Source organism: Brienomyrus brachyistius, chromosome 24 (assembly GCF_023856365.1).
Source record: "Brienomyrus brachyistius isolate T26 chromosome 24, BBRACH_0.4, whole genome shotgun sequence".
Taxonomy (NCBI): Eukaryota; Metazoa; Chordata; class Actinopteri; order Osteoglossiformes; family Mormyridae; genus Brienomyrus; species Brienomyrus brachyistius.
The window spans coordinates 178,533-204,885 of record NC_064556.1 but is presented as its reverse complement, the minus strand read 5'-3'; the positions used below and the strand labels follow the sequence as shown (position 1 = coordinate 204,885).

General features: G+C 50.3%; 2 protein-coding genes across 12 annotated transcripts; both read right to left on the bottom strand.

Annotated features, from left to right (window-relative positions):
- Positions 1 to 43: 43 nt before the first annotated feature.
- On the bottom strand, positions 44 to 12,678 carry mtmr1b (myotubularin related protein 1b). 4 transcript variants are annotated; one of them, XM_048995124.1, is made up of 17 exons: positions 12,371 to 12,678; positions 11,862 to 11,967; positions 11,084 to 11,107; positions 10,359 to 10,382; positions 7,596 to 7,671; positions 7,315 to 7,409; positions 5,831 to 5,935; positions 5,651 to 5,752; positions 5,351 to 5,434; positions 4,990 to 5,139; positions 4,687 to 4,875; positions 4,375 to 4,560; positions 3,621 to 3,827; positions 3,103 to 3,195; positions 2,886 to 2,999; positions 1,250 to 1,426; positions 44 to 613 (listed from the first exon to the last, which is right to left on the bottom strand). In XM_048995124.1, the coding sequence occupies exons 1-17, from the start codon at positions 12,502 to 12,504 to the stop codon at positions 446 to 448; spliced, it is 2,034 nt and encodes a 677-aa protein (XP_048851081.1). In that variant the 5' UTR covers positions 12,505 to 12,678; the 3' UTR covers positions 44 to 445. The 4 variants fall into 4 exon arrangements, with proteins under 4 accessions (XP_048851081.1, XP_048851082.1, XP_048851080.1 ...); XM_048995125.1 differs by lacking the exon at positions 11,084 to 11,107; XM_048995123.1 differs by lacking the exons at positions 10,359 to 10,382; positions 11,084 to 11,107 and adding an exon at positions 9,163 to 9,225.
- Positions 12,679 to 12,971: 293 nt separating this feature from the next.
- LOC125720076 (myotubularin-like) lies at positions 12,972 to 26,060 on the bottom strand. 8 transcript variants are annotated; one of them, XM_048995120.1, is made up of 15 exons: positions 25,909 to 25,987; positions 24,169 to 24,263; positions 22,916 to 22,988; positions 22,625 to 22,719; positions 22,207 to 22,317; positions 22,014 to 22,115; positions 21,225 to 21,308; positions 20,836 to 20,985; positions 20,475 to 20,757; positions 19,783 to 20,426; positions 17,863 to 18,066; positions 17,262 to 17,354; positions 17,068 to 17,181; positions 16,788 to 16,964; positions 12,972 to 15,730 (listed from the first exon to the last, which is right to left on the bottom strand). In XM_048995120.1, exons 2-15 carry the CDS (start codon positions 24,229 to 24,231, stop codon positions 15,536 to 15,538), a joined length of 2,388 nt encoding a protein of 795 aa, XP_048851077.1. In that variant the 5' UTR covers positions 24,232 to 24,263; positions 25,909 to 25,987; the 3' UTR covers positions 12,972 to 15,535. The 8 variants fall into 8 exon arrangements, with proteins under 8 accessions (XP_048851077.1, XP_048851078.1, XP_048851079.1 ...); XM_048995121.1 differs by having other exon boundaries at positions 19,783 to 19,968; positions 20,569 to 20,757; positions 25,909 to 25,985; XM_048995122.1 differs by having other exon boundaries at positions 12,972 to 15,727; positions 19,783 to 19,968; positions 20,569 to 20,757; positions 25,909 to 25,985.
- Between the last annotated feature and the right edge of the window lie 293 nt (positions 26,061 to 26,353).

The following is a 26,353-nucleotide window of genomic DNA, read 5'->3' as shown; positions in this document are numbered from 1 at the left end:
CCCCCAGCAAAAACAGTAGCTGAGATTAAAACGCCGAAACAGGTTTAAAATATACATCAGCTGTAGGGATTTTAATGTATTTTAAAAGGTTACCCAGATTAAAAGCTGCTTTCTTTCTGAAGTACCACAGTTAAGACAAAGGATCCCAGAAAGCAGAACAAGTGGCTGCTTTGGGTTACCCAAAGAACACGAGTTAAACGCCATGCTGACAGCCCCAAAAAATATGCATCAGCTATCATTCCTTCACGGAATGGGCAGTTAATACTTTTAGTCTGGTGCAACAGACTTCTGCAAAATCATGCCTTGTAAATTCTATAGTACACATGATTAGAACAAAATATATACCAATGCAGAATTAATTTGTTGATATTTACAAGGACTCGGGTATATTAGAGTGGTTTTCTCTGCGAATCGTTAAACACGGCTAACAGACATAGAGAGATGATCATACAGTGGTGTACAAAGGCGTGCTGGTGTGGGACGGCGAGGGGCCGTGGTCTGGGGTGGAGGTGATGGAGCGCAACGAAGAGACATCCCGCTGAAGCTCCTCCACCTTCCTCTGGAGCTCTGTCCTGAGGATCAGAAGCTCCTTCAGGTTCTGGTGCACAGGCATCTGAGGGGAGACACTTGAGTGCATCAGATTGGCTGGCGTTGCGTCATATGACCTTCTGTCAGATTGGTTGGTGCCCTGTCATGTGACACTTCATCAGACTGGATGGCATCGCATCATGCAACCCTCTTTATTAGATTGGCCAGTATCATGTCACGTGACCTTTATGAATTAGCAGCAGCAAGCTATGCCAGAATCTCCCACTCCCAGTGTTTAGCCAGATGGCTGGATGCAGTAACAATTCTCTCCATGCTCTGGAGGACTGCATACCCTGATTTTTTGCCATATCGGGGGAAACTCTGTGATGGCTAATTATTTTCTCGATGGCTAATCGTTATCACACTTCTCATTTTTTATAATGAGCTGACTTAGAGAACAGAGAACAAAATCTATTGATTATGTGGTCCTCACTGGTCATAATAATCCACTTGACCTCAGTATCTCAGAAGCCATTAACACTCATTAATGTAGTAATTTTGAGGGGAGGTTGGCTGGGGATTAAGGAACAGGTCAAAGCAGGTCCCAATTAGGTGTAGGTCTAGTGCCTCATGTGGGGGGCTCTAGTGCACGTAATAGCTGAGTGAGATGTTTCCTGAAACTGGGGGGGGGGGGGGTTTAGGGACAGCCTGTCAGTCTCACCTGGGGCCTCATTCGGGGGTTCCAGCGCACATAATAGCTGACCCAGAACTCCAGGTGGCGCAGACTGGCCACCGGGTAGAGCACGTGGTTCTCATAGTTGACGTAGAAGGGGTTGGTGAAGTCCTCCGCCTGGCTGTTGATGTACGACCAGAGGGACACCGTCTTACTGGGCACTGCCTGGACACACGGAGAAGAATGACATCATCAGTCACTTCGTTTAAATGCACATCTTAGCTGACCAACAGTTATAGCTGGACTAAGCCATTAAATCGGACTACCGCCCTTGTCCCAGTGTTCATGCACGGGCGGGGAATCGATTAGCTTAGTATATCCGACTTCGCTACACTAAGTGGTGATATGGCTCATTTCATGTTAGTACAGTCGAACCTCGTTACTATGAACCCCGGGTACAACGTTTTCCCCTTTTCAATGTACAGGTTTCTAATTCCCATTTTTAGCCTACGTATTATTCCAATAGCAGCCATTGTTTACAGCGTACACCCTCACAGCGTAAACTTCGATACAACATCCAAATTTCTAGAGAAAATACGAAAATTAACCATTACAGTACAGCGCTCTCCCTGCCCACCACAACTTGTGTCGCTACATCTACTTGTATCTGCCTGATCTTCGCCCGACAATGCACATTTGTCTATTGTGTTGCTTGGCGTTAAATGAGTTGCCTTGACAGTTCGTTACTGGACTGCATAGTAATGGCTTAAGTGTTGTGTGTGTATTCTTTGTTTATTAAACCTTGTGAAATACCGGTCATGCCGGTAATTGTGAATTCAGTATAATAATGGAAGTAAAAGGATTTTATGATTTAATTTGACCAATATTTCATTAATATTTTCAGGCCAAATGCCAATTTGAATGCGAATGTTTATTTTAAAAATCCATTTTGACCATCCGTTGTGTATTTTCGTTGCCGTTTATCACTGGCCGGCACTAAGTAATCATGAGTAATTTAAGGAAAATTTCAAGGATCCAAATGAGCTTTGTCGAATTATTTAACAAGTAATAATGTGTTCGTTTGTTTTGTAGTCAACTTGTAGTCTGTTCTATTAAAGTTTTATTGTTTACATGGATATTTTGTGAGTTCTTTCATCCATCTTGCACTAAGTGGTTACAACGTTCTATGCTTATAACGTACATGTTTTTGATATCCCGTCTTGTACGTAGTAACGGTGCGTCGCCCTCCGCTCCCACTGTGGTTATGGGTTCAAATCCCACCTCTAGCTCCCTAATGAACAGCTTAAATGTTCTCCCTGTATCACATGGGTTTCTTACAGGTACTCTGCTTCCCTCCTGAACTCTAGAGACATGCATTGCTAAATGGCCCCCATTGTGGGACGGTATGTATGTATCCTGTGACAGATCAGCACCATGCTGCTAGTCTACAGACACTCTACTGGCAAGAGGATATAAGCCACCCATGGCCCTAGCTATGATATGAAGGATGGATGGAAGGAAAGATGGATGGAAGGATGGATGCATGGATGGAAGATAGAATGATGGATGGTGAATGATTGGAGATAGAAGGATGGATGAATGGTGGATGCATGGATGGATAGATGGATGCTTGTGCACAAAGACTAAAAAGCAGGACGGTGCACAGAAGAATGAGGCGACAAACCTTGCTGACTCTCTCCTGCTCACTGTTGTAGAGGAAGGTACCAAAGAGGCAGCTGTAGAGATGGTCCAGGATGGTGATAAGGAAGAGCTCATTGAACTCGAACGCTGAGGGAAACTGGGGGAGGGGCAGATATTCGATAATCAACAAAGGCGACCGCGAGGCGACGGCAGTGTTAATGGCTGCCTCCCAGGGCCGTCAGGAAGCGGTCTTGCCTCACCTGTCTCAGCATCTGCCACACGCAGTCCACAAACTGCAGGAAGAGGGGCGAGCGCTCCGAGTTGGCGTGGTTCTCGTCCCCGTGTCCCACGCGCTGGTGACCAGCAGGCACAGACACAGACAGACATTGATATAGTGTGTGTCTTACACTTACATTCCTTAACAGAGGAATTATCCAACACGATAAACAAATCGAGAGAGCAGGGTCAGTCTCCCCTTAGAACAAATGGCGTTAAGGGCCTCAATCAAGGGCCCAGCAGAGACATCACTCTGCCAGCCCTGGGATTTGAACTGCCGACCTTCTGATCACAGACACAGCAGACTATCCCACTTACCCACACTGCCCTAGACTAAGCTGCTTAGTTGACCACTTTATCCACATAAACGCAGCCCACATACAGTACTGGATTAAGGACTGTAACAGCTGAACATTCTCTTGCACATGTACAACGGCAGAGTCTCTGGAACCACGACGCACTTACAAGACGAGACGCGTCACCCGCAGCACCCCAGACTCACCGCGGCAAAACGATGGCCGAAGCTGAGCCACTCCTTCTCCAGCAGGACCTGGAAGCCCCTCAGCGTGCGGTAGTAGCCGTCCAGCATGAGCATGGCCAGTGAGGTCAGCTGGGCAGTGCGGTCCCAGCCGTCACTGCAGTGCACCACCACTGACGTCTTGCCCGATTCCAGCTTGTCGGCGATGCGCACAGCGCCGGCCAGGAGCAGCTGGGGGGGGCGGGGGGAATGGAGGCTAATACACTACGCATCCATGCTCAATGGTACTTCAGTGCACACACCTGAACGTCAATGATAATTCTCACTATTACTCAGCATTACTCGGTAATACTCATTAGTACTCATAGGCTAAAGGGCAATAACACTTGAAAGTCTGAGATGAGCTGGCATTTCTCTTCCTGTGCCTGGTGAAACAGCCAGTACTTTCCTGTCATGAACAGAATCTAGGCCCATGTATTTCTCATCTTCTTCTGACCTACTTTTCTAATTTTAAAGCACTGATATGTTCCTGTTGGCATACAGACGCCCCCCCTCCCCCATCCATCTCCTCCACTGACCATGAGTACTCAGTCCTTGGCAATCCAGACAATGGCCTACTTCACAAATCCACACAAAAGTTGCCTTGATAATACGTAAGGAAATTAAATTCTGAGTAAAGCTATGTGGCGGGTGAGGCTGTCAGAGTCCTGAGGCGGACAGGGCACCTTCGGAGGGACGGGGGTGTCTGTCAGGATGCGGCAGGGCGGGGGGGTCTCACCCGAATGTACTCCAGCCAGTGAGTGGAGTCTATGGCAGACAGCCAGTGTGCCTCGTCGATGGAGGGGTACACCGCCTCCTTCACCTTACGCAGAGACTCACGCATGACATGGATGTTCGGGATTTCCAGAAAGTTCAGCTCCACATTGGGGTAGAAGCTCTCGCTTTCGTAGCCCCCGTCCTTGGCCTGTGGAGGGGAGGGGGGCAAGTTAGGAGGATGTGACAAAGCTGCCGTTTTACTGTGCACTGGGTGGTAACAGTGGAACAGATGTCCCCACAATGTCTTCATAACCTGTTAGAAATACCCTCAGACCTTATTGGTGTCGGCCACGCTGCCCTGCCGAGCGTCGAAGATGCTGAGCTTGTGGGACTGAGCGTTGGCATCCAAGATGGTCTGCAGGAAGCGCTCGTCCTCCTTGCAGCGCCGGTCCGAAGGCCCCACCAGTGGCTGGCCGCAGCGCACGATGGTAGCCTGGCTCTCGGGGTGGATCCAGGAGAGCACCTGCAGTGCAGGCCGGGGAAGCGTGCTTTAAAAAGCTGAGATTACCTCGTTCGCGTGCATGCATGCATGCGTGTGTGCGTGAGTACGTGCATGAGACATGCAGCCGGGACCCACCGGAATGCGATGCTTGGCCCTGAACGCTGCCACCCTCTTCAGCTCGTCATCCCTGATGCTCGTGGGCACCACCAGCAGCAAGGGGTAGGTATCACACACCTCGTAGCTGCTGTTGATCCTGCTAATGGTCCAGCTCTCGTTGGGGAGGCCCTGGAGGCGTGGGCACGACACGGAACGTTATCACACAGGGATCGGTAACCAGGACCTGGACCAGGCAGAAGTCCCCTGAATTCCTCAAGAACTCATTCGCGGGACGAAAGCATCACAAAGCATTCGGCCATCGAAAAGGCAATCACGGGGGCGTCAGGCTGGAGAGTAGCCCCGGAAGCAGACCCCCCCACAGTGAACGCAGGCGGTTTACCTGTCTCTTGTACTCTGCGACAGGATCATACACCTTCCAGCCGTCCACAGGGAACTTCTCTTTGTACAGGAAGGCAAACAGCGGCTGGAGGAGAATCGGGGACGGCGCACTAAGCAGACAACTCACTCTGTGCCTTCGCAGCAATCAGCATTTGTCACTAAACTAAGGCTCTTCCACTCTTCATTCACGACAGTGACCTGCATCTCACACAAGTTCACTCTCCACCTGAGAACAGCTACTACCCGTAGAGTCGAACCCGCGACCACAAGAGGCATGGCTCTACCCGCCTATGGGACTCACCAGGTCATTGGAGAGCGGAAAGGCGTGCTTCGTCAGCGTCTCGAAGATCTCCATCCTGGGGTGTTCCACCTTCTTGAAGGCGAACCGGGGGCTCCTCACGTCCTGTGGGGGAGATTCGGTTTAGAGGGCGGAACTTGGTCTGGCTGGAGCGGAAGCGCCCGCTAGCATCACGCGGCTAACCTTGCAGACGATCTCCATCCCCATGTCATTCTCCCCGATCTGCATCCCGATCGTATCCAGGCGGCTGATGGCTCCTAAATTGATGTCCAGAACGAAAGGGGGCTCCTGAAAGGCAGGTCAGAGCAGAGTCTGCGTCTCACACAGAGTCCCACAGCTTCTACATCATAAACTCCACCCAAGGCTAACTGATAAAAACACACAGATACTATGTAAAGGCAGCACAGATTGTCACTGGATGCAATCTGGCTGACCTCCAAGACACATACACAAGCAGATGCCTTAAGAGAAGCCAGATCTATCTTCAGCGACTCCTGTCGTCAGGGAAACAGTATCACGGGAAAAAGGTTCTGCAGAAACTTCTTCCCATAAACAGAGAGGATTAGTGTTAGTGAGGGTTAGGGTTGGGGGCACTGCCTACCCGATCTAGGGTTAGGGTTAGGGATGGGGGCACTGCCTACCCGATCTAGGGTTAGGGTTAGGGATGGGGGCACTGCCTACCCGATCTAGGGTTAGGGATGGGGGCACTGCCTACCCAATCTAGGGTTAGGGATGGGGGCACTGCCTACCCAATCTAGGGTTAGGGATGGGGATGGGGGCACTGCCTACCCGATCTAGGGTTAGGGATGGGGGCACTGCCTACCCGATCTAGGGTTTGGGTTAGTGATTAGGGTTAGGGATGGGGGCACTGCCTACCCGATCTAGGGTTAGGGATGGGGGCACTGCCTACCCGATCTAGGGTTAGGGTTAGTGATTAGGGTTAGGGATGGGGGCACTGCCTACCCGATCTAGGGTTAGGGATGGGGGCACTGCCTACCCGATCTAGGGTTAGGGTTAGGGATGGGGGCACTGCCTACCCGATCTAGGATTAGGGATGGGGGCACTGCCTACCCGATCTAGGGTTAGGGTTAGTGATTAGGGTTAGGGATGGAGGCACTGCCTACCCGATCTAGGGTTAGGGATGGGGGCACTGCCTACCCGATCTAGGGTTAGGGTTAGTGATTAGGGTTAGGGATGGGGGCACTGCCTACCCGAACTAGGGTTAGGGATGGGGGCACTGCCTACCCGATCTAGGGTTAGTGATTAGGGTTAGGGATGGGGGCACTGCCTACCCGATCTAGGGTTAGGGATGGGGGCACTGCCTACCCGATCTAGGGTTAGGGTTAGTGATTAGGGTTAGGGATGGGGGCACTGCCTACCCGAACTAGGGTTAGGGATGGGGGCACTGCCTACCCGATCTAGGGTTAGTGATTAGGGTTAGGGATGGGGGCACTGCCTACCCGATCTAGGGTTAGGGATGGGGGCACTGCCTACCCGATCTAGGGTTAGGGTTAGGGATGGGGGCACTGCCTACCCGATCTAGGGTTAGGGTTAGGGATGGGGGCACTGCCTACCCGATCTAGGGTTAGGGTTAGGGATGGGGGCACTGTCTACCCGATCTAAGATTAGGGTTAGGGATTAGGGTTAGGGATGGGGGCTCTGCCTACCCGATCTAGGCTCTTGAAGTACAGCTTGTAGTCGGTGACTGTGAGCGTCCCGCTCACCGCGCCGGTGAAGGGACAGATGTACATCACATTTTTAGCTGGAAAGGCAGAATATAAAGAAACTGAGAGGCGAAGCACAAGCCTCAGCCCTGTTGGGGGGGCTGGGGGTCGCAGCTCTGCTTAACAGTGAAATAAGTGTCAAAGAAAGTTAATTAAGCATCCAGATCTGGAGATCCACCCCCAGATATTACCAAAGTAAGCCACAGGTTTCTAAAGGGGCTCACCTATAGCTTTGATGGTCTCCCCGGGCACCCGCGGGGCCTCCTCCATCTGGTCCTGTCTGCCGCTGTCCCTCAGCGCCTGTCAAAGGAGCCCAGCCAATCACAGTCAGGGCTCAGCATGAGGGCGGGCCAGACAGTCAGCTGTCAAGACCTCAGACATGTTAGCAGAACCGGGGACACCCCTGCCAAGGCTTATCTTAATGGGAGCCTGGGACAGCCACATCTTTGCGGGTCTGGAACTTTCTGGTTTAAACATATAGCTACCACGCATACGAATGGGTACAGGTTCAGCATATATAACAGCAAGATTAATATAAACATGGCGATTTAAAGAAACCTGACATTTAACTAAGACTTCACTCTGAAGTGTAGCTTCGGTTAAACCAGTATGATAGTTCATTAAACTATATTAATTATTGGTTATGAGTCTGGAAATGATGTCAGGACCTCCCTGGATAGCTCCTGTGCTCTAAATTTGAGGGTGTAAAGAAAAAGAAATAACCACAAGCCTGACACCTCCCCCCCCCCCCCCCCCCCCCCCCGAGGGACATAGTGACGCATGTAGGGGGCTTTATTGAACAAGTCAGAAGAGGGTTCTGATCCAACACAACCCATAACGAAGCACCAAGCTCACAACACACTGCACGCACAGGCACGGTCCTCACGCGCACACACTGCACGCACAGGCACGGTCCTCACGCGCACACACACTGCACGCACAGGCACGGTCCTCACGCACACACACACACTGCACGCACAGGCACGGTCCTCACACACATACACACACTGCACGCACAGGCACGGTCCTCACACACATACACACACTGCACGCACAGGCACGGTCCTCACACACACAAATACATCACAGAACATACAACACATGCGTGCACATGGCTCAGAATTTTTTTTCCAGTGTATTAGTTTCAAGTCATGTCTTTTTTCCACCCTCATCTTTCCATCTTTATGTTTTTGAAAGAAAAACAAACAGTGAAATCAGAGAGGATTTAAAAGCCGGACCATCAGTGGGTCACTGTAGGCTTAAGGAGTCCCACTGCAGGCTGGTCCCCAAACAGGCTCAGCCAGTTGGGGCGTGAACAAGTACTCTGCCTGAATGTTAGGTAGCTAAGCAAAACAGCACCCCCCTCTGGTGGTTTGGGTTCAGACAAGCCACTATGAAGAGAGAAAAACAGCCACTGGTGCTTTTAATTCTCATCTGCATTTGTTTAACAAAGCCGCACAACAAAGTATTGTAAAGTGCTGCAAATGTAATGTTAAGTAACGCAGCGCTGAACACGCTGGGGCGCAGTTCAAGGCTCAGTACACGGGCCAGGAGCCGCTCCGCCCTCTCCCGAGCCAGCAGCTGCTGCCCTGCTGGACTGGGAGGTCTGCAGCTCTGGGGAAGTCGCACTGAAGACACAGTTAGGAAGATGCTTATAAGCGCACGCTTTTAAAGGGGAAAACACAAAAGACCTGTAGCAAGCAAGAATTAAGCACAACAGACTGAGAAATGACACAGACACACACACACACAAAGACACACACAGACACAGAGGCTGGCTGAGACACTTGCCGGGGAGCAGGGAGGGCTGTCGGCCTCGCTGTCTGAGGGCAGGCCATTTGTACTGTCCGAGTCCTGGGCCCACAGTGCAAGCAAGCAGAGAAAGAGAGAAAAAGAGAGAGAGACAGACAAGCAAGCAGCCAGTGAGAGGACAGGTAGATCAGGAGGGGGCTTTAAGCACTAAGGCCCCCCACATCATAGGCAGTCTGGCTCTGCCATGCGGCAGCAAGGAAGAGGAGACAGGGCCAGGCAGAATGCCGCCATCATTGGTACAGTGAATTAGCCATTACAGTTAGATCTGAAAGGCAGAGCAGGCTGGTGAGCGGCGCAAGTTAAAGAGAGGTAGAGAGAAGCAGATTAACGTCTGTGACCATTGTGCAGATGGAGTGCATGCAGCACCCCCTCCTGAGTGCAGGACACACCGCAACACCGCATTAAGAACCCCACCCCCCACAACCGTAAAAAAAAAACTGGCACAGAAAGAGACACGTAACCACAAAGCTGATGCCATTATCGACAAAACGAAACAAAAGCACAAAACAAAAAGCCCCCACCTACAAGACGACATAAAAACATCAGTTTCAATAAAGGCACAGAATAAACATCCACGACTCAAAGTCCCCCGCAATCTCCGTTAGGGGGCTGGAAAGGTTCAGGGCAGGGAAGCAGGCAGATCTCAGCCCGATCCATACCCATCTGTAACCAAAATCAGCACAGCGCCACTCCTGCCCATTCAGAAAACTGCAGCTAAACTGTCATACATTTCATCGCCAGTAATTTTTGCCTTAAGGCACCATACAGCATATCTTACATGCAACTGTGTCAAACTATGTCAGTGTGTCAAATTTCCTGTTTTATCTCTGCTACTAAAAATTTGAAGAAAAACTAATCAAAATAACCTTTAAAACATTTCTTAAGTATGAAAACATGCAGAGCGGCACGACAGGAAAATTCGACACATACAAGCATGACCTCACAATATAGGTGACAGAGGTAAACAGAGATTTCACAGATTAAGCAAAGTCTGGTGATTTAAGATGATCGTTGCACCTCACAGCCAGAAGGGGCAAAAGTACTTTTGAGTGCCCTCTATGTGCTCGATCTGCAGCCTACCCTTTAGCTTGAGCGTAATCTCAGACAGAGAGAGCGTACACACACACAGACACACACACACACACACACAGACAGACACACCCCTGCCTTCTTACCCCAAGGTCTGGTCTCTTGGAAACCTGCAGGTGACAAACATAGCAGATGAACATGCCTTTACCACACACACAGCCCCTCCCCACCCCCCAGAGCACAAGCTGCAATGGGATCTTGATAGAGAAGCAAAATCCTAGCGGAGCGGCGACAATCAACTTAGTTAAGGGAATGTAATATACTAACGATGATACCAGGTCCCAGACCTGTGATTTCATCAAACATGAAATAAAGCATAAAATAAAAAATTTAAAAAACAGACTGAACTGACTGGAAGGCTAAAGGTGAGGGTCCATGATACAGGTCTGGTCCATGACAGAGCGTGTCAATGTAGCAAACAGGATTGAATGGAGAAGCGAATTCAATCCAAAGCCACAAGCGAGCTTCCGCGCTGCTTCAGAGCACTGGGTCTGATCTGCAGCACTGTTCCACACGTGTCACAACCGCGACGAGCATCACGCTGCAGCCACAGTGTCACAGTGTCAGGCTGCTTTCACAAGTCAAACTGCGATTTAACAGCCAGCGGGGAGCTCAGCACAAGTGGGCACTGTGTCCAGAGGAAAAAGGCAGGGTGCTGGGGTCAAAGCGAGCTGTGTTTGGGGGGGTCACCACACTGTCAAAGCCTCAGGCACAGGAAAAGACCCCCCCAGCAGTCAGGAGCCATTAAGAAGCACGGGGAGGCTGGCAGAGCACGAACAAGGTAGCCCAAGACCCCCATTTGTGTTCTTACCCTCAAGTCTTTCCTCCATCCCACCTGCCAGTCAGAAACAGCAGAGCCATTAATCAGGGACAGCAAGCTCGAACCCTGGGTTAGCTCAACACGGCCAGAAACCAAACTTCATTACCCAGAAGCCCCGCACTCTGAGAAAGTTTTCCGTTCCTCTTCCATAAGCACATATATATAGCACTATCATGCCGAGCTTGGAGCCCAACCCTGAGAAGGGGACAGGGGAAGCCCGTCTCCCGTGTTCGACTGAGGAGGCACAGCTCCGGGGGTGTCAGAGTAATGCCATACTCCACCAACAGCAGACCACCACCCGAATGAAGCGTCAGAGCACCAAGCCTACGTGCAGCTATCCTCCGAGGGTGACATAAGCTCAGCATGTTTAAGCTCAGCTACAGTCCATCAGAACCAGGGACCTGAACTAGTGAAGCACTCCTCAGCACCTATAGCAATCTCCAGGCTCACTTGCCAAAGGCAGGTAATTCATTCAGTCAAGGGTACTTTACATGATTAAAATTTAAAAAGAACACCTATTTATAATCCCTGACCTGCTGGTAGCCTGAATTTAACAACGATGATGCTGGAACAGATAAAAGGTAGTAATTCCTCTAAATCCTGCGGAGAATGATGCTGTATTGTTCATGGAAGGCGGCTCAGGATGCAGGCGGTATAAACGCCGTAATCACGGCGAGCGTCCGGTAACCAGCCATAGACAGCCCTGCGGAGAAGCGGTCAGGGTCCGAATGCGCGATCACCGCCCCCACCCCCCGACACGCAGCCTTACCTTGTAATCTCGGGAGACGGGGTCCGGAGGAACAGTGCCGGAGATCTGGCTGGAGATGGTGGCCGCGATCAGCTGTTTACACCACTCCACGTGGGAGCCGGTGGGGCTGGGGGTGGGAGGGGGTGGGAGGAAGCGGGAGGAAGAGAGTAAACCCGAGGGGTGTCAGTCCTGCCCCTTCATAAACCCAAAGAGCGGGGACACAGCACGATCCCCGCAGCGGAAACGCACGGTTACCGGGAACATCGGAGAGATCGCAAATCCGGCATGACGATAGGGAAAACCGGCCACACCTTTTTGTTTTCCAGCCACCGTAATGTGCCAAAATAAACGCGTAAAGGCGCTAACGTCAGATTAGCGTCGGCCTGAGCCAACGAGCAGCGGAGGATCCGCCACAGACACGTTTTAAATCCTCATTTGGGGGCATCCCGGCCCCCCGGCTCAGACCGGGGTAGGAGCCGCTATACACTAAAGTGCACATCCGCTGATAAAGATCAGGGTCGGCTGCTCACCTGTCCAACGTCTCGGCGCTGGGCTGTTTGGACGCAGAGCCGGTCCCGGAGCCCGAAGCGGCGGCGGCGGCGGCGGCTGGGCGGTACGGCTTACGGCCGCTGGTCGCAGCCCCGTCGCTCGGCTGCTTTTCCATCCCGCCTCCGGCTTCCTTCCTCCGATAAAGCCTTCTCTTTGTGTCCCGCTTCCTTCCTTTGATAGATGACCGAGATCCCGGGTGGCCGAGCCCGATTTCAGGCAGGCACTATTTCCTGTGTTTGTGTGTTACAGCTACACACGGAAGCTGCCATGCCCCCCTCCGCCCGTCACCCAGCATGCACCGCGGCAGCCCCTCCCCTCAGCCTTACAGTGTCAGTTTATTATAGCGCGATAAAAAACCTTTTACAGCCTAAATGCAGGCTTCCCAATCCCGCAGGCAGGGTCATGAAATATTTTTAAATGATTTTATACTGTATTATATAAACAATGCCTAAGGATTTTAGATCGTAATTTCATGATAGTACTGTCAAAATTGGTGAAAAATCTGGCCCGCACCGGTGAAATTGCGCCCTCTGTCAAATACATCATCCTGTGCAGTTCAATTTAGGGTCAACAAAACTGTCATGAAGGATTTTATAATTCTTTATTAAATCTTAGATTCAATTCCCTTCATTACAAAACACACGCACACACACTCTCTTAACAATAGTCTCCTTCTGATACACAATGATAAAACGTGGTTTGAGAGTCTGGAAAGTAGTGCAAGTAAGCAGCTTTTTAACCAGGTCAAGTGAGGCCTACATATCAACTAGCACTAATGCAGAACCAGCTAATGTAGCAGAACTTTTATTCCACTCAGTGCAGACAACCACTATCCATGCTTCAAGTTGCCTGTGGAAAGTTAAAATTACTTCACTTCATATTGCTTCTTTTAAAAAGTGATTAAAATAACAGTAATAAAATGATTTGTTGATTCAGGTTACCAGGACAGTTGCCAAGGTTACATGAGTTAATATGCTGTCTAATTTAGAGACATTAACCCCTTTCGAACATTTCATCGACAAGAAGCAGAATGGAGTCAAAAAACGGAAAAGATGCGAGCCTTAGAACGAACAGCCGAGCCGTCTGCTCGAGGGACATTTAGCGAGACACAGAATGTCCTTCAATCGATGTCTCCAACATCACTGCAAGGAGCGCCAGGTGCCAAGCATTCCCTCCATGTTCCTCGCCCATGGTCCAACACCAGCCAGTCTGGTTCAAGTAATAAACTAACAAAGCCCTTCAGCAGTCCAGGCAGGTTCTGGGGGAGCACGTGCGAGAAGCGCCGAGCTAAGCGTTTGCTAGCATGTGTAGGCTAACTCTGGAAAGCACGGCTTTGGTAGCACTGGTCAGCCACTTTTACACAAGACAACGTAGTGGAGAAAGAGTGCGGGTCACAGGTTATGAGAGGGCACATCGTCTGAGGCCGAGCAGCATGTGTCCTCACCCAAAGCTCCGCAGAGCTCAGCAGAGCTGGGGTCTGACAGGAATCTCTACCTTATGGCTTGTTTTACATTGCCATGTAGTGCGTGGCGGCGTCTGACCTACTGTAAGGCAAGGATCAAACACACACATCCACAAAGGCAGAGAGACGAGGCATGGAGTAGGCTTCTGCTAATTAAAGTTAATAAACATTATTCTTTCGTAAAACCACCGAGCTTTACACTAAATAAAATATTATATTTTACAATAGCATAACATTAAACAATAAAATAGGCATTCTGAGGTAATTACATAATTAGTGTACTTGCACAAAGTAAAAACATTCATCCCCCAAAACCAACCACTCACTATCTTTGTTGCTTTGCTCATTTCATGTAAATCCTCACTGAGGTCAAAGTGTCAAAAACGCAGAAATGAAACTTTCCAAGGAAGGGAGGGGTGGCCCACCATTCACTCTTACTGGCCCCCTGCTGCACTTCAAGCTAGAGGGCGCTAATGAGACGAAGCGGCTGACTGTCGGCCGGTGAAAGCTCAGGTGACGTCGTAGTACGAAAGGGCTTCAGGGAGCCTTTGTCGGTGACCCTGTAGTCAGTCAGTGGCTAATGTTTCCATACAAAGAGTCGCTCTAAGGGAGACCTCAGACAGCAAAAGGCACATGCGGCGAAACGTAACCCCCCCTGCCTACCGACCCACGATCGTAGTCCTCGCTTTCAGTATTCAGCGCAACTTCGGATTTTTACAGTACACCTCCACTCTCAGTTTTACAGTTCTGAGATCTTTCATAAGCAAAGATATGAACTCAAACCTTAAGGCATTCACTACCAAAAGCTGGTAGCATGACAGGAAAATCGCTGAAATGATTAGCTGGTAACAAGTGATCATATGTCAAGAAAACAGGAAACCAAATGTCAGTGGTGTTTAGGATGGGGATCCTAGTTTTTTGCAGCTCAGTTTGAAATTCCGTTAGTAACCATTAGCAGATACTGAAAGGCCAATTAACAAGATATTAATAAAAGCCAGAGCTCAGACTGTTTTATATTCTCAGCTGAACAATGCATTTAAAACTTTTGTGGTTTGATCCAAAAAAGTCTATGTCAGTTATAAGGAGAATGACAGGAAACGCGAAACACCAAAAACACTCCCTGCACTTCTGACCCTAACTCTAACCTAACCCTTACCCAAAAGACTCCCTGCACTTCTGACAAACTTAAACCAACCTGAAGTCACATCCCACACACTTCAGAGAATCCAGGGCACTGAGGAGAGCACCTGCTGCAGTCAATGCAGATCACACTGCATTAAAATGTTTAAAAATGCTAATACCAGGCAGTGCAGCCTAATTGAATACTGAAAAAGGTGCAACAAAAAAGTTATATATATAAATACGTATAATTATACCATATATATGGTATAATTTATTGCTATATAAATTAAACGTTATTTTTTTCCCTTAAATGGTACCAGTCAGTGTCCAGGCTGAGGGGCCTCCTGGACCCCAGGGCAGGGGGCTGGTGCTTATTAAAGGCCGTAAAGCCACACACGTCCCCAGCATGTATACGACGCACACTCCTCTTAAGGCTTCTGGCCGTCGCCAAGGCTGTCCTGTGATTTATTGCGCTGTAGTTTCATTACCGTCGCCGTCCCAGCTTTGGTCATTACTGGCGACATCGTCATGATGTCAGACTCCTCGGAGGCGGGGCTAAGCATTAGAAGGGGGTTTGCAGGCGCGTGACCCGTGGTGGGGGCGAGCTGGGGGAGGGGCCGGCGCTGTTGGACAGGTGTGGGCCCCGGGATGACACCTGTGGGGCCTGGTCCGAAAGCTGGAGCTCCTCCAGCTTCTTCAGGTACTGCTCCTTAAGGGCCAGAAGCTCCTTATAGCGCTGCTCCATTGGACTCTGCTGCTGCCGCCGGGGGGGGGGGGGGGGGGGGGGGGATGAGAGGCCAGAGGTCAGAGGCAGGACACAGCAACATAGCACATGCTACGGAGTCTCATTTCGGGGTGTCGCGCTGCATGCCTAGTTACGTTACAAAAAGCAAAAGCGCCCTCAGAAATACAGGAAGTCACCTGCAGAAGAGGCATCCCAATAGAGTACAGCGGCAGTCAGGCAGCGCAGGACGCTTCCCAGAACGGCATGGAACCCGTCCTCGTTTAAGCTCCCCCTGCACTGGGAGGCATTCGAGGCCCACACCCACATCTCTGCACCACGACGCTTAAAAAGGCCTCTGCTTTTTAAAGACGCTCTGCTCCTGTATTTTCATTGGGTTCATTTAACAAGCAAGATGAAGCCAATATACATCCACAGCTCCTCTTCTTTGCTGGGGACCAGCACACAGAATGTGTTGCCTGCTGGTGCCTCAATGGACTGACCACCCCAGATCCAGACAGTCTATCTGCAAGAATCTGAAGACCAAATCTGACTGCTTCCGGTTCCCGATAATGTGACACTTTCCGATTTTAACCAAATGGGTAACTACACCCCTTAGAGCTCCATTTCTAGCAGATCTGTCCCATTTCGATATTGCAGCAAATTTGCTTTTGTTCTGAAGCACTCAGATTTTCATTCTAAATAGTATTACAAAATAGCATTTCCTTTATGCTATTTACTTTTGGGGGAAGGTGCCTGCAGGAAATCTTCTTTTCAATGGGGGCTGTGATACATTTGCTGGGCGAAGCAGGATGATTATCTAATACTGTAAAATTATGGAGGTACCGACAGCTAACAGTAAGTTTTACTTTATGTTAACCGTGGAAGACAGGATGTGGCCCGTGTGTGGCGCAGGCTCAGGTAGAGAGAGAGAGAGAGAGATGGAGACGGACAGGCAGACGGAGAGCGAGGGAGAGAAAGATAAGCACAGACTCAGGCGGACAGACAGACAGTCGCTCAGGGCGACACGTCACAGGCATCGGCGTTACTGCCGCAGGTCACACAGTGACGGGCCGGGGGCTTCCTCCAGTACCTGCTGCCGGATGCGCGGGTTCCACCGGATGTAGTAGGACACCCAGAGTTCCAGGTGCCGCATGCTGGCCACAGGGTAGAGCACGTGGCTGAGGTCCACCGTGAAGAAGGGGTTGCTGTAGGAGGACGCCTCGCTGTTGATGAAGGACCACAGGGACACAGTCTTCTTCTTGACCTCCTGAAAGAGTCACAAAACCGTGACACTGTCACTCCAGCACCCTTGTGTGACTGCGAGGAGCTGGGGGGCTGGGGTGCGTGCTGGGGGGAGGGCGGGGTCTTACGCTAGTTTCCCGCAAGCTCTCACAGTTGAACAGGAACGTCCCAAAGCGGCAGCTGTATAAGTGGTCCAGTACGGTCACCAAGAAGTGCTCGTTGAACTCGAATGCTGTGGGGAACTGAGAAGCCGAGAAACCGTTACCTAGCCGTTGGGACATGCACCTACACGGTCAGGCGAGCGCAGAGCTCGGCATCTCACCTGCTTGGTCATCTGCCACACGCAATCCACAAACTGCAGGAAGATGGGAGAGCGGTCAGCATCGGCGTGGTTCTTATCGCCATGGCCGATCCTCTGCGGACACAGAGAGGCGATCAGTGGTTCCCTAGCACGCTTACCCTTCCCACAAACCCCGAGGGAGCGCAGGGCAGCAGGGAGACCAGGCAGGATGTCACTGTGCCACTCCTGTCACAGCCAGTCACTGCAGGCGACTCCATGACACTGCCCAGTTTACGTATCAGGACCGTGTGGACAGGGTGTGGGAAACTCAGCACTCAGTCAGGGTTAGCAGGAGAAGCCAAACGAGGTCATGTGGATAAGGAACAACAATGAACAAAATCACTCTTTCCAACAAACTTCACGGAGCACAAATTTATGGAGGGGTGGTGAACCCAGTAGGGACGAGTATCACAGCAACATGGGATGAACGCCTCGCGGACACCGTGCTCACATGCAGTGCTTGGACACTGCACTCTGCACCAAATATCACCGCAGGAATGCGGGATCACTACTACCATCCTCGTAACCGTTATTTGCTTAAATGAAGGCTTTGTGTTAACCTCCACCGGAAGGGGCCACTCACAGACGCAAACTTGTGCCCGAAGCTGAGCCACTCCTTCTCCAGTAGGACCTGGAAGCCCCTCAGCGTGCGGTAGTAGCCGTCCAGCATGAGCATGGCCAGTGAGGTCAGCTGGGCAGTGCGGTCCCAGCCGTCGCTGCAGTGCACCACCACCGAGCTCCCTGACGAGATCCTGTCTGCCACCTGGATGGCCCCCGAGAGCACCAGCTGGGGGCGGAAGGTAAACGGGGAGGTCAGTGGGGGAGACCATGGGCCTGGGGAGTGGGTGTACACACTCACTGACGCTTAGAAGATCAAGGAGTGCGTGTCGGTATACATGCTGGGGAGCAGCTTAATGGGCAAGCAGCAATCCTTATATCTACAATAATGCTTAGTAACGCATAGTGGCAGCTAGCTGGATGAGCGAGAATATGGGGCATGAAGCCCACTGAAATTCAGGTTCTCTGTAAGAACTGCAGCAGATACCAGCTAATGGACAAAAACACAAGCAAAATGCCAGAGCTTCGGAATAAACAAGGCCCACGGATTAAAGCAAAAAAATATCTGACTGATATTTCTGTTATTTTTTTAAAGGAAATGCTCCGTGTCACAGGCCCATACCACCTCGGCCGCGCATCACATCTTCAACACTGTGTTGACCATTATCCCCTAAGCCCCTAGTTGAATTACATTTACATAATTGTAACAATAATTAAAGCTAAAAGGCCAGACTTTACCATTGTCAATAATTGGCTATAAATGATGAAACATCAAGTTTTCAGTGCAAATTTATTTAAACAACAATGCTTTAGCACGCCTGCCATTTTTATCTTTTTGCACCATGAACTAAGTGGTTTGCCATTATTGCCCATTTCATTTGGCCAACCCCCTCTCCACTTATTCTTTACTTTTTTGTCGATGTCCGACACATCTGTGGCTCCCTCCAACAGAAGCGCGTCCACTCTGACAAAACCGAAAGCAAATTGAGACGCACGAGTGATCTAAATCGAAGGGCCCGTGTCCTGTAAAATATGGCTTTACGGACTTTGACTCATTTTAAAGATTAAAAAAATCCCAAAATCCTGGAAATTTAGAGCAGCTTCCCATTGTCATTCCTGTGTTAACAGCAGGAAAACGGAACGGACTCCCAAACTGCTGTTATTTATTTATGTTTAACGGAGCATAAGCTCTCGCAGCACCAGAGCCACCGTCCTGAATCTTGAGCTTCGGAGTTTTGGCTACTTTATCTACTTAAGCAATGGGGGGTTTCTCCACTGCTTTCCGACCTTTTTTAGCTACTATTAGCGAATGAGACACTTCATGACACACCACTGACTTTCAAACATAAATACGTTCTATTCCGATCTTTTTCAAAAATGTGAAATATACTACCACCAGTCTATTATTATGCCCTATTATAATTATTATTGTTATTATTATTACTGGATACACCAGGCAACAAGGAGCCCGCGCCATTCACCCTTTTGCAGATCTCCTCTTTGTTTTGGGACAGTAAAAGCCTGATGTGGCACTAAATGCAGGGGAATTATTTTCCCCTCACTATGAAGTTCGACATCTTAAGTGTCAGGAAATAGCTTGCAGCCTGTAGGCTACTCCGCAGCCGTCACTATTTAAGCAAACTGCCAAAACTATACTAGTTTTATTTTTAGGAAGAATAATTAAATTGTGAATAAACCATTGAAAATGACGGCCTTTCCAGAATCTTCTTTAGCCCCCCTCCCCATACTTTTTTTCCTTGGGATCTGCATCAATCTCATTATTAACCTTTAGTGAACTCAGTTGATGGAAATCCATCATAGCGACGGAAAACTTGGTGAGCCACTGCATCAGGCTTTAGTGGGTGGGCTACAATGAGAATTTCAGATGAGAAAGCTCAGCATTGCTTCAGCCAGCATGCAGGGGGCCCTGGCATCACGCAGGTACCTTGATGTGCTCTAGCCAGTGTGTGGACTCCAAGCTGGACAGCCAGTGGGACTCCTCCACGTTGGGGTACACGATGTCCTTCAGCTTCTTTAGCGACTCGCGCATCACATGGATATTGTGGATGTCCAGGAACACCAGCTCAGCATTCTGGTAAGCATCTTCACCCTCGTACCCACCGCCTGTGGCCTGCAAGCAGTTTGAGGCCCATAAAGACCGGCAGACAGACAGAGAGAGGGAGAGAGAGAGAGAGAGAGACAGACAAGCACACGGACAGAGGCAGGCAGGCAGACAGACAGGCAGACAGACAGGCAGACAGACAGGCAGACAGACAGAGAGAGGGAGAGAGAGAGACAGAGACAGACAAGCACACGGACAGAGGCAGGCAGACAGACAGGCAGGCAGACAGGCAGGCAGACAGAGAGAGGGAGAGAGACAGACAGACAAGCACATGGACAGAGGCAGGCAGACAGGCAGGCAGACAGACAGAGAGAGGGAGAGAGAGAGAGAGACAGAGACAGACAAGCACACGGACAGAGGCAGGCAGACAGACAGGCAGACATACAGAGAGAGGGAGAGAGAGAGACAAACAAGCACACGGACAGAGGCAGGCAGGCAGGCAGGCAGGCAGGCAGACAGGCAGGCAGGCAGGCAGACAGGCAGACAGGCAGGCAGGCAGGCAGACAGGCAGGCAGACAGGCAGGCAGGCAGCCAGACAGGCAGACAGACAGACAGGCAGGCAGACACAGAGACATACAGAGACGATCTGTCCCCCTGATTAGTTCCTGCCTTGTTGGCGACGGCGTTGACGTTGGGCCGCGCATCGAAGATGGTTAGCTTGCTGGTCGTCCTGTTGGTGGCGCGGATGAGCTCCAGGTAGCGCTCGTCGTCACGGTTACGTTTCCCCCCCATGCCAACCAGGGGCTGGCTGCAGCGTGTGATCACGGCCTGGTTCTCTGGGTGTATCCACGACAGCACCTGGGACCGGGGGGAGGGTGCAGGTAAGCGGGCCGTCATGAAGAGGCTCTCAGAGTGACAGTAACACGTGGAACTTACGGAAATCCGGCCACGAGAACGGAAGGTGGCCACCCTGCGCAGGTCCTCGTCGGAGGCAGTGTACGGGACGACCAGGATGCTGGGATAGGTGTCACACAGCTCGTAGTTGTTGTTCAAGAAGGTGATCCTCCACTGATCGTTAGGCAGACCCTAGGGGCATGAGAACACAGGCTGAGAAGAGGAGGTTGAGCAGAAGAAAAAGGGAAGGTTAAATACAACACAGAAGAACAGGAGAAATAAACATTTAAATGAATATACTGAGGGAGGCTAAAAGCGAACTGACGGTGAAACCTCACTATGGACTGAGAGAGTCACCAAAAATAACAGCCGGGAAAACACACAGATACAAAGAACAGGTGGGGAGGGTCACGATATCAAAAGGGCCCCACCTGCCGCCTGAATTCCTGCATTGGGCTGTAAACATTCCAGCCGTTTTCCGAAAACTTCTCCTGGCTCACGAAAGCAAACAGTTGCTGTGAAGGAAGGAAGGGAGAGCCAAGGAGTCATGTGACTCATCACATGACCACATCTCACACCAGCTGCCGTGCCAGGAAACGGCGGTGCTCAGATGCATTTTGCTAAGGAGCATGTGCATGTATACAGGTGTGTGCATGTTTGTCTGTCTGTATCTGTGGTTCCCCCACCGTTATATTAGGGGGTCGCCCGTCCCCCCAGCGGCACCTCCTATATCCCCTTGAAGGTCAAGTTAATTTTATTTCATTTTATTTTCTATATAGCGCCAGATCACAACAGAAGTCATTTAAGGTTACTTTATGTTATTCATCTTATTTACACAATAGCTTGTCATTTTTGTGTCCATACGGTCACGTGTTTACAACTCTCCTCTGCTCTCTGTATCGCGCATGACGGAGCTCCGCCCGATGCGCATGCACAGACACGTGTGAGCACACACACATGTGAGCACACTCCCACCAGCGGACAGAGAGCACGCATCACAAAATGTCGCATCAACCACCTGAAAAGCAAACAAAAATATCTGCCTTTTTTTTTTTTTTTTTTACTGCTGTCATTAAAACACATGAACACCATGAATCCTGTCGGTGTCCGTCTGTCCCCCCCAAAGCTGAAAATCTAGGGGAAACGCTGTCTGTCTGTGTGTGTGTGTGTAGGACTCATCAATAACCAATGGGAAGCCAGAGGGCGGGACTCTGACTGACCAGTCCGTGGGAAAGGGGGAAGGCGTATCGAAACAGGATGTCAAAGATGTCCCTTCTGCTGTGGCCCTCCTGCTTTAGAGCGAATCGCAGATTCCTCATGTCCTGCAAGACACACAAAATGGGCACAGGTTGGGCCGAGTGGCGGGGCTGCCGGCTTCCCATTGGCAGGCCCAGAGCAGAGAGTGGGCAGCACCTTGCACGTGATGTCAAGCCCATAGGAATTCTCTCCGCGGCTCGAAGCCCCACCCATCTTCTCCACCCGACTTATGGCTCCAAGTGGCACCTCAAGAGTCACCGCAGGGTCCTGCCCGGGAGAGAAAGAGAACCAGGTCAGTGCTGCCCCCCACAGGCCAGAGGTGATGGGTTGGATGGAGCAAAGCTACACCGACACCCACACACTCCAACAGAGCTTAAAGACGTCCAGGCCTGACATGCTGCTCACTTCTATAAAACACTGTGGCCTGACTTTCAATGAGTCCAAACAGTCTACATGGCGCAGTGAACAAGTGGATCACAGAGAAGTCCGACTCACCGCTTACAGTGAAACGGATTCGTTTACAGCGCATGGAAATGTGGACGCGTCAGAAAGAAAAGCCACAGGCGGGACTCACAGCATCCGCGCTCCTGAAGAACAGCCTGTAGTTGGAGATGAACACTCTGCCCTTTATTGCCCCACTGAAGGGGCAAATGTAGATGATGTCTTTGTCTGAGGAGAGAGAGAGGAGTCAGTACTGATTTACAGACACCCCTTAATTTAACCATCCCTGCTGACATTCACACTCCACTGAGTCTACATCCATGACACACGACCGCTGTACGTACTGGTCGAGCAAGTCAGTGATTTCCACCTTATGAAGAACGTCCATTTCAAACTAAACACAGAGGAAGCAAGAGAGACTCACCGATCACCCTCTCCTCCCCAGGCAGCCAAGGGGCGTCAGTGAGCAGCTCCATCCTAAGGCTCTCCCTTGACGCCTACAATGATTTACAAAATTTTAAGAAAAAGCCTCCTTACACAATTAGGACTAAAAATACCGACCAATAAGGGCTTAAAAATGCTGCATTACATAGAGAAGAAAAGAATGGGAGATAAAAACCGAAATGATCCCATACGGCATAGCCAGAGCCTGGAGGGATCTGCTCCCAGCGGATCCATTTGCTGCTCCATTGTCCTTTGTAACATCTCTCCTTTATCACATTTATATAAAAATGCATACAGCAGCCTTACACAGCAACACTTCCTCCAGCATAATCAATGATCAATGAAGCAGAAAGCATGGCTGCCCGCAGATCAGCATGCCGCACAGTGTGTGACCACACACTGAGGGCTTCTGGGTAATGGCATGCTCTTTGGTTCTTCAGACAACTAATGGGCAGCTACAAGGTGAGAGGCACAGCACAAAACACAGTGGCTCTCACACTGGGTACCAGGGACTGGAATGGATGAAGACCCAGTAGCCTTTAAGCCACCTCAGTGCAGGCCTGTGCCACCAGTATGGACACTTCATGGCACAGCAGCAAAAGCCAACCAAGGATGTGTCCCCCTTTAGGACTAACCAATGAAAATGACCGCAATGGAACATCGAGAGGCTGTTTATTTCATTTCAGAGAACAGAGATCATCATTCATCTTTGACATTGGTCAATCTTCAACGGCTACACCTGTATAACACATAAAGGAAACTCCCTGAGCTAGAGGGGCTTATTTTCCAAGGCAAAAATGTGACATTCAGATGCAAAGGTGCTACACTTGGGAGGCAGAGTGTCAGTCTGGGGACGGCCACAGTCGGTGCAGTGACCAATGGAGAGAGAGCACGTAGTCAGTGGCCCCCGAGCGAGATTATCCTGGCTGATGAGAGTAAAATGCAGCAGCGGTGAGTCGACGCCCTCAGCACATTGGCCTTCAGACAGGAATAGAATCACACGGCGTCAGCGGGATGAGTCGCAGCCACTCCAGCAACTTTATTTTTACTGTCACAGGTAAGCAGAAGGTAGTGCAGCAGCAGAGATGAACTGCGCCGCATTGCCTGCACGGCACGTCTCGCTTCCCACCCTATCCCAGCCCGATTCTGGCACCATGCTGCAGGAGTCATGGTGGTACAGGGTGCGGGGGAGGGGGGCAGCTGTTAACACCCAGGAAGAAAAGGGGCACTTACATTTTTGCAGGAGCTTATATCCAGAGAGTTTGAGTTATACACTGGTAACGAAGCGGAGGCCATAGCTCAGGGTGCTCTGGACGAGACACTTCCAGCTGGGAAGGGGCAGATAAAAAGTGAGATCTTTCACTGACGAAACCCAGCAGCTGTAAAGCAAAGTCCCACTCGCCACGAGCTGTCATGCAGTCACCAGCGGTTGATGGTTAACGCAGACTGGGCCTAGGAGGTCATAGTGCAGCTGACCTAAATGAATAGAAGGTGAGGTAAAGAACACAGAAACCTCGCCCAGCCAAGTCAGGCCACAGGGAATATTTTTAACATCCATATCTGCATAATCTAACCATGTGAAACCCATGCAAAGCCACAGCAGGGTCATTACAATCGATGACTGTAACAGTTATAACGATGAAGCAGGCAATCTGCAGTGAGTTCAAGCACCGTCAAAATCAGCACCGCCCCCAAATCAGCAAAGCAACAGGTTAATTTATTGGGCATGGTTGATTAGTCCAGACATTTCACTAAAAAGGTGTTTTTGGTGGCAATAAAGTTTAAGCAGTGCATTAAAAACATGTGCACCATCTGTGTAAAACACAATTTCACCCATAAATCGTTCTATCATTAGGGGAATAGCTCTTTCTGCATATTGTCTAACTGGAGTGAAATTCACCCACTTTCACATCTCATCCGCAGCATTTACTCAAATACCCCCGGCTGAGATTTCACCAGCCACAGTCACATCCCCCCCACACTCTCCTGCTTGCTAATATTTCGCTTAATCTGAATGTTCATTTTCAAACCCCCCAAAAATGTGGATTTTTTAAAAACCAATCTGTCTCCCAACACACCGTCATTACAATCCACGTGACTATATTTCATATTTTGGCATGGATTCTTGTTTCTGCAAACTACTTTCAACATATAATCAAATTTCAAGACAAGTCCTCAGCAAGGCCATATTACAGTAACTCGAAGGAGTGGGATATTTCAGCTGGGAGCCTGTACTGCAAACCAGACCAACCTGCAGTCAGCGCACTGCGGGAGGACAGGTACGATTTAGCGGACGACACCTACAGCTTGAGTGCCTGACTAAGTAACTTTTATGGGCAAAGCAAAACCGGGACATACAGTATGTAGCTGAGTGACCATCACTCGGCCTAGCTGCTGGTCACCACAAACTCGAAGTAACCGGCATAAAACGCCATCCGCTCTCACCCCGGCGGTCCTCGGGAACCGCACAGCCACACACACACCGAGGGACAAGCTGCAGGTCGTCTCTGGACGGCCAAACTGGCGGATTTTAAGGCCTCATAGCCGAAGGAGACGCCGGGCCGGAGATGCCCCCCTTCAAGCCTCACTATCCAGCGAACGTCTGAAGTTGGTGACAACTAAAGTTTTGGGGAGGGGGACAAACGCAGAACTTCTTACACGAAGCTGTCCGGCTAGCAGACATCGGGCAAGCGAACTATAGGACTAAAGGGGCAGAGGAATGGTCCTTTTCCTTCTATAAGAGGCCAGCCCGTAAGGCGGAGTTATATAAGTTCAGCGGCGGCACCCACCGCCGCCAGCACCGGGAGGTTAGCTAGCTGGCTAACGGAGCGAGCCTGACTCGGGACAGCCTAGTTAACACGCCACCTGCCGACTGCCGTCCGCTCCGCCGCCTGAATCGCGCCGCGGTGTTAGTCTGCGAGGTACTCGGCGGTGTCCTCATAAAATATTAAAGTGAGAAATGTACATACTGACCCAGCGAGCGCGACTGAACGCTTCGGTCTTACCGGATTTCTGCGTCTGTTTTTCCGCTGCCGCGGACAGCGAGCTCATTCGCAGTGACGGGACCGTCCCCGGGACGCCGCCATTGGCTGCCTACGAGACCGTGTCCCGCACAGCATTCTGGGAATTCAAGTCCATCATCATCCGTGACATAAGCAAATGAACAATGAAGCTGTAATAAAACTGTAACAACAATATGATGCTGTTGATGTGATACTGTTTGACAGCTAATCTTTTATCCTCATCAATATGATTAAGATACCGCTGCTAAAAATCAGCTCATGAGTCGTCGTACAGCAACTTTTTTTTTTATTAAGATGAGAGGTTTACAGTAACAGGGGCAGAACCTATTTCCCACTCATTTGGAAACACCATGTTTTATAAAAGACGCATCACGGCCTTTGAGTTAGTATCACAG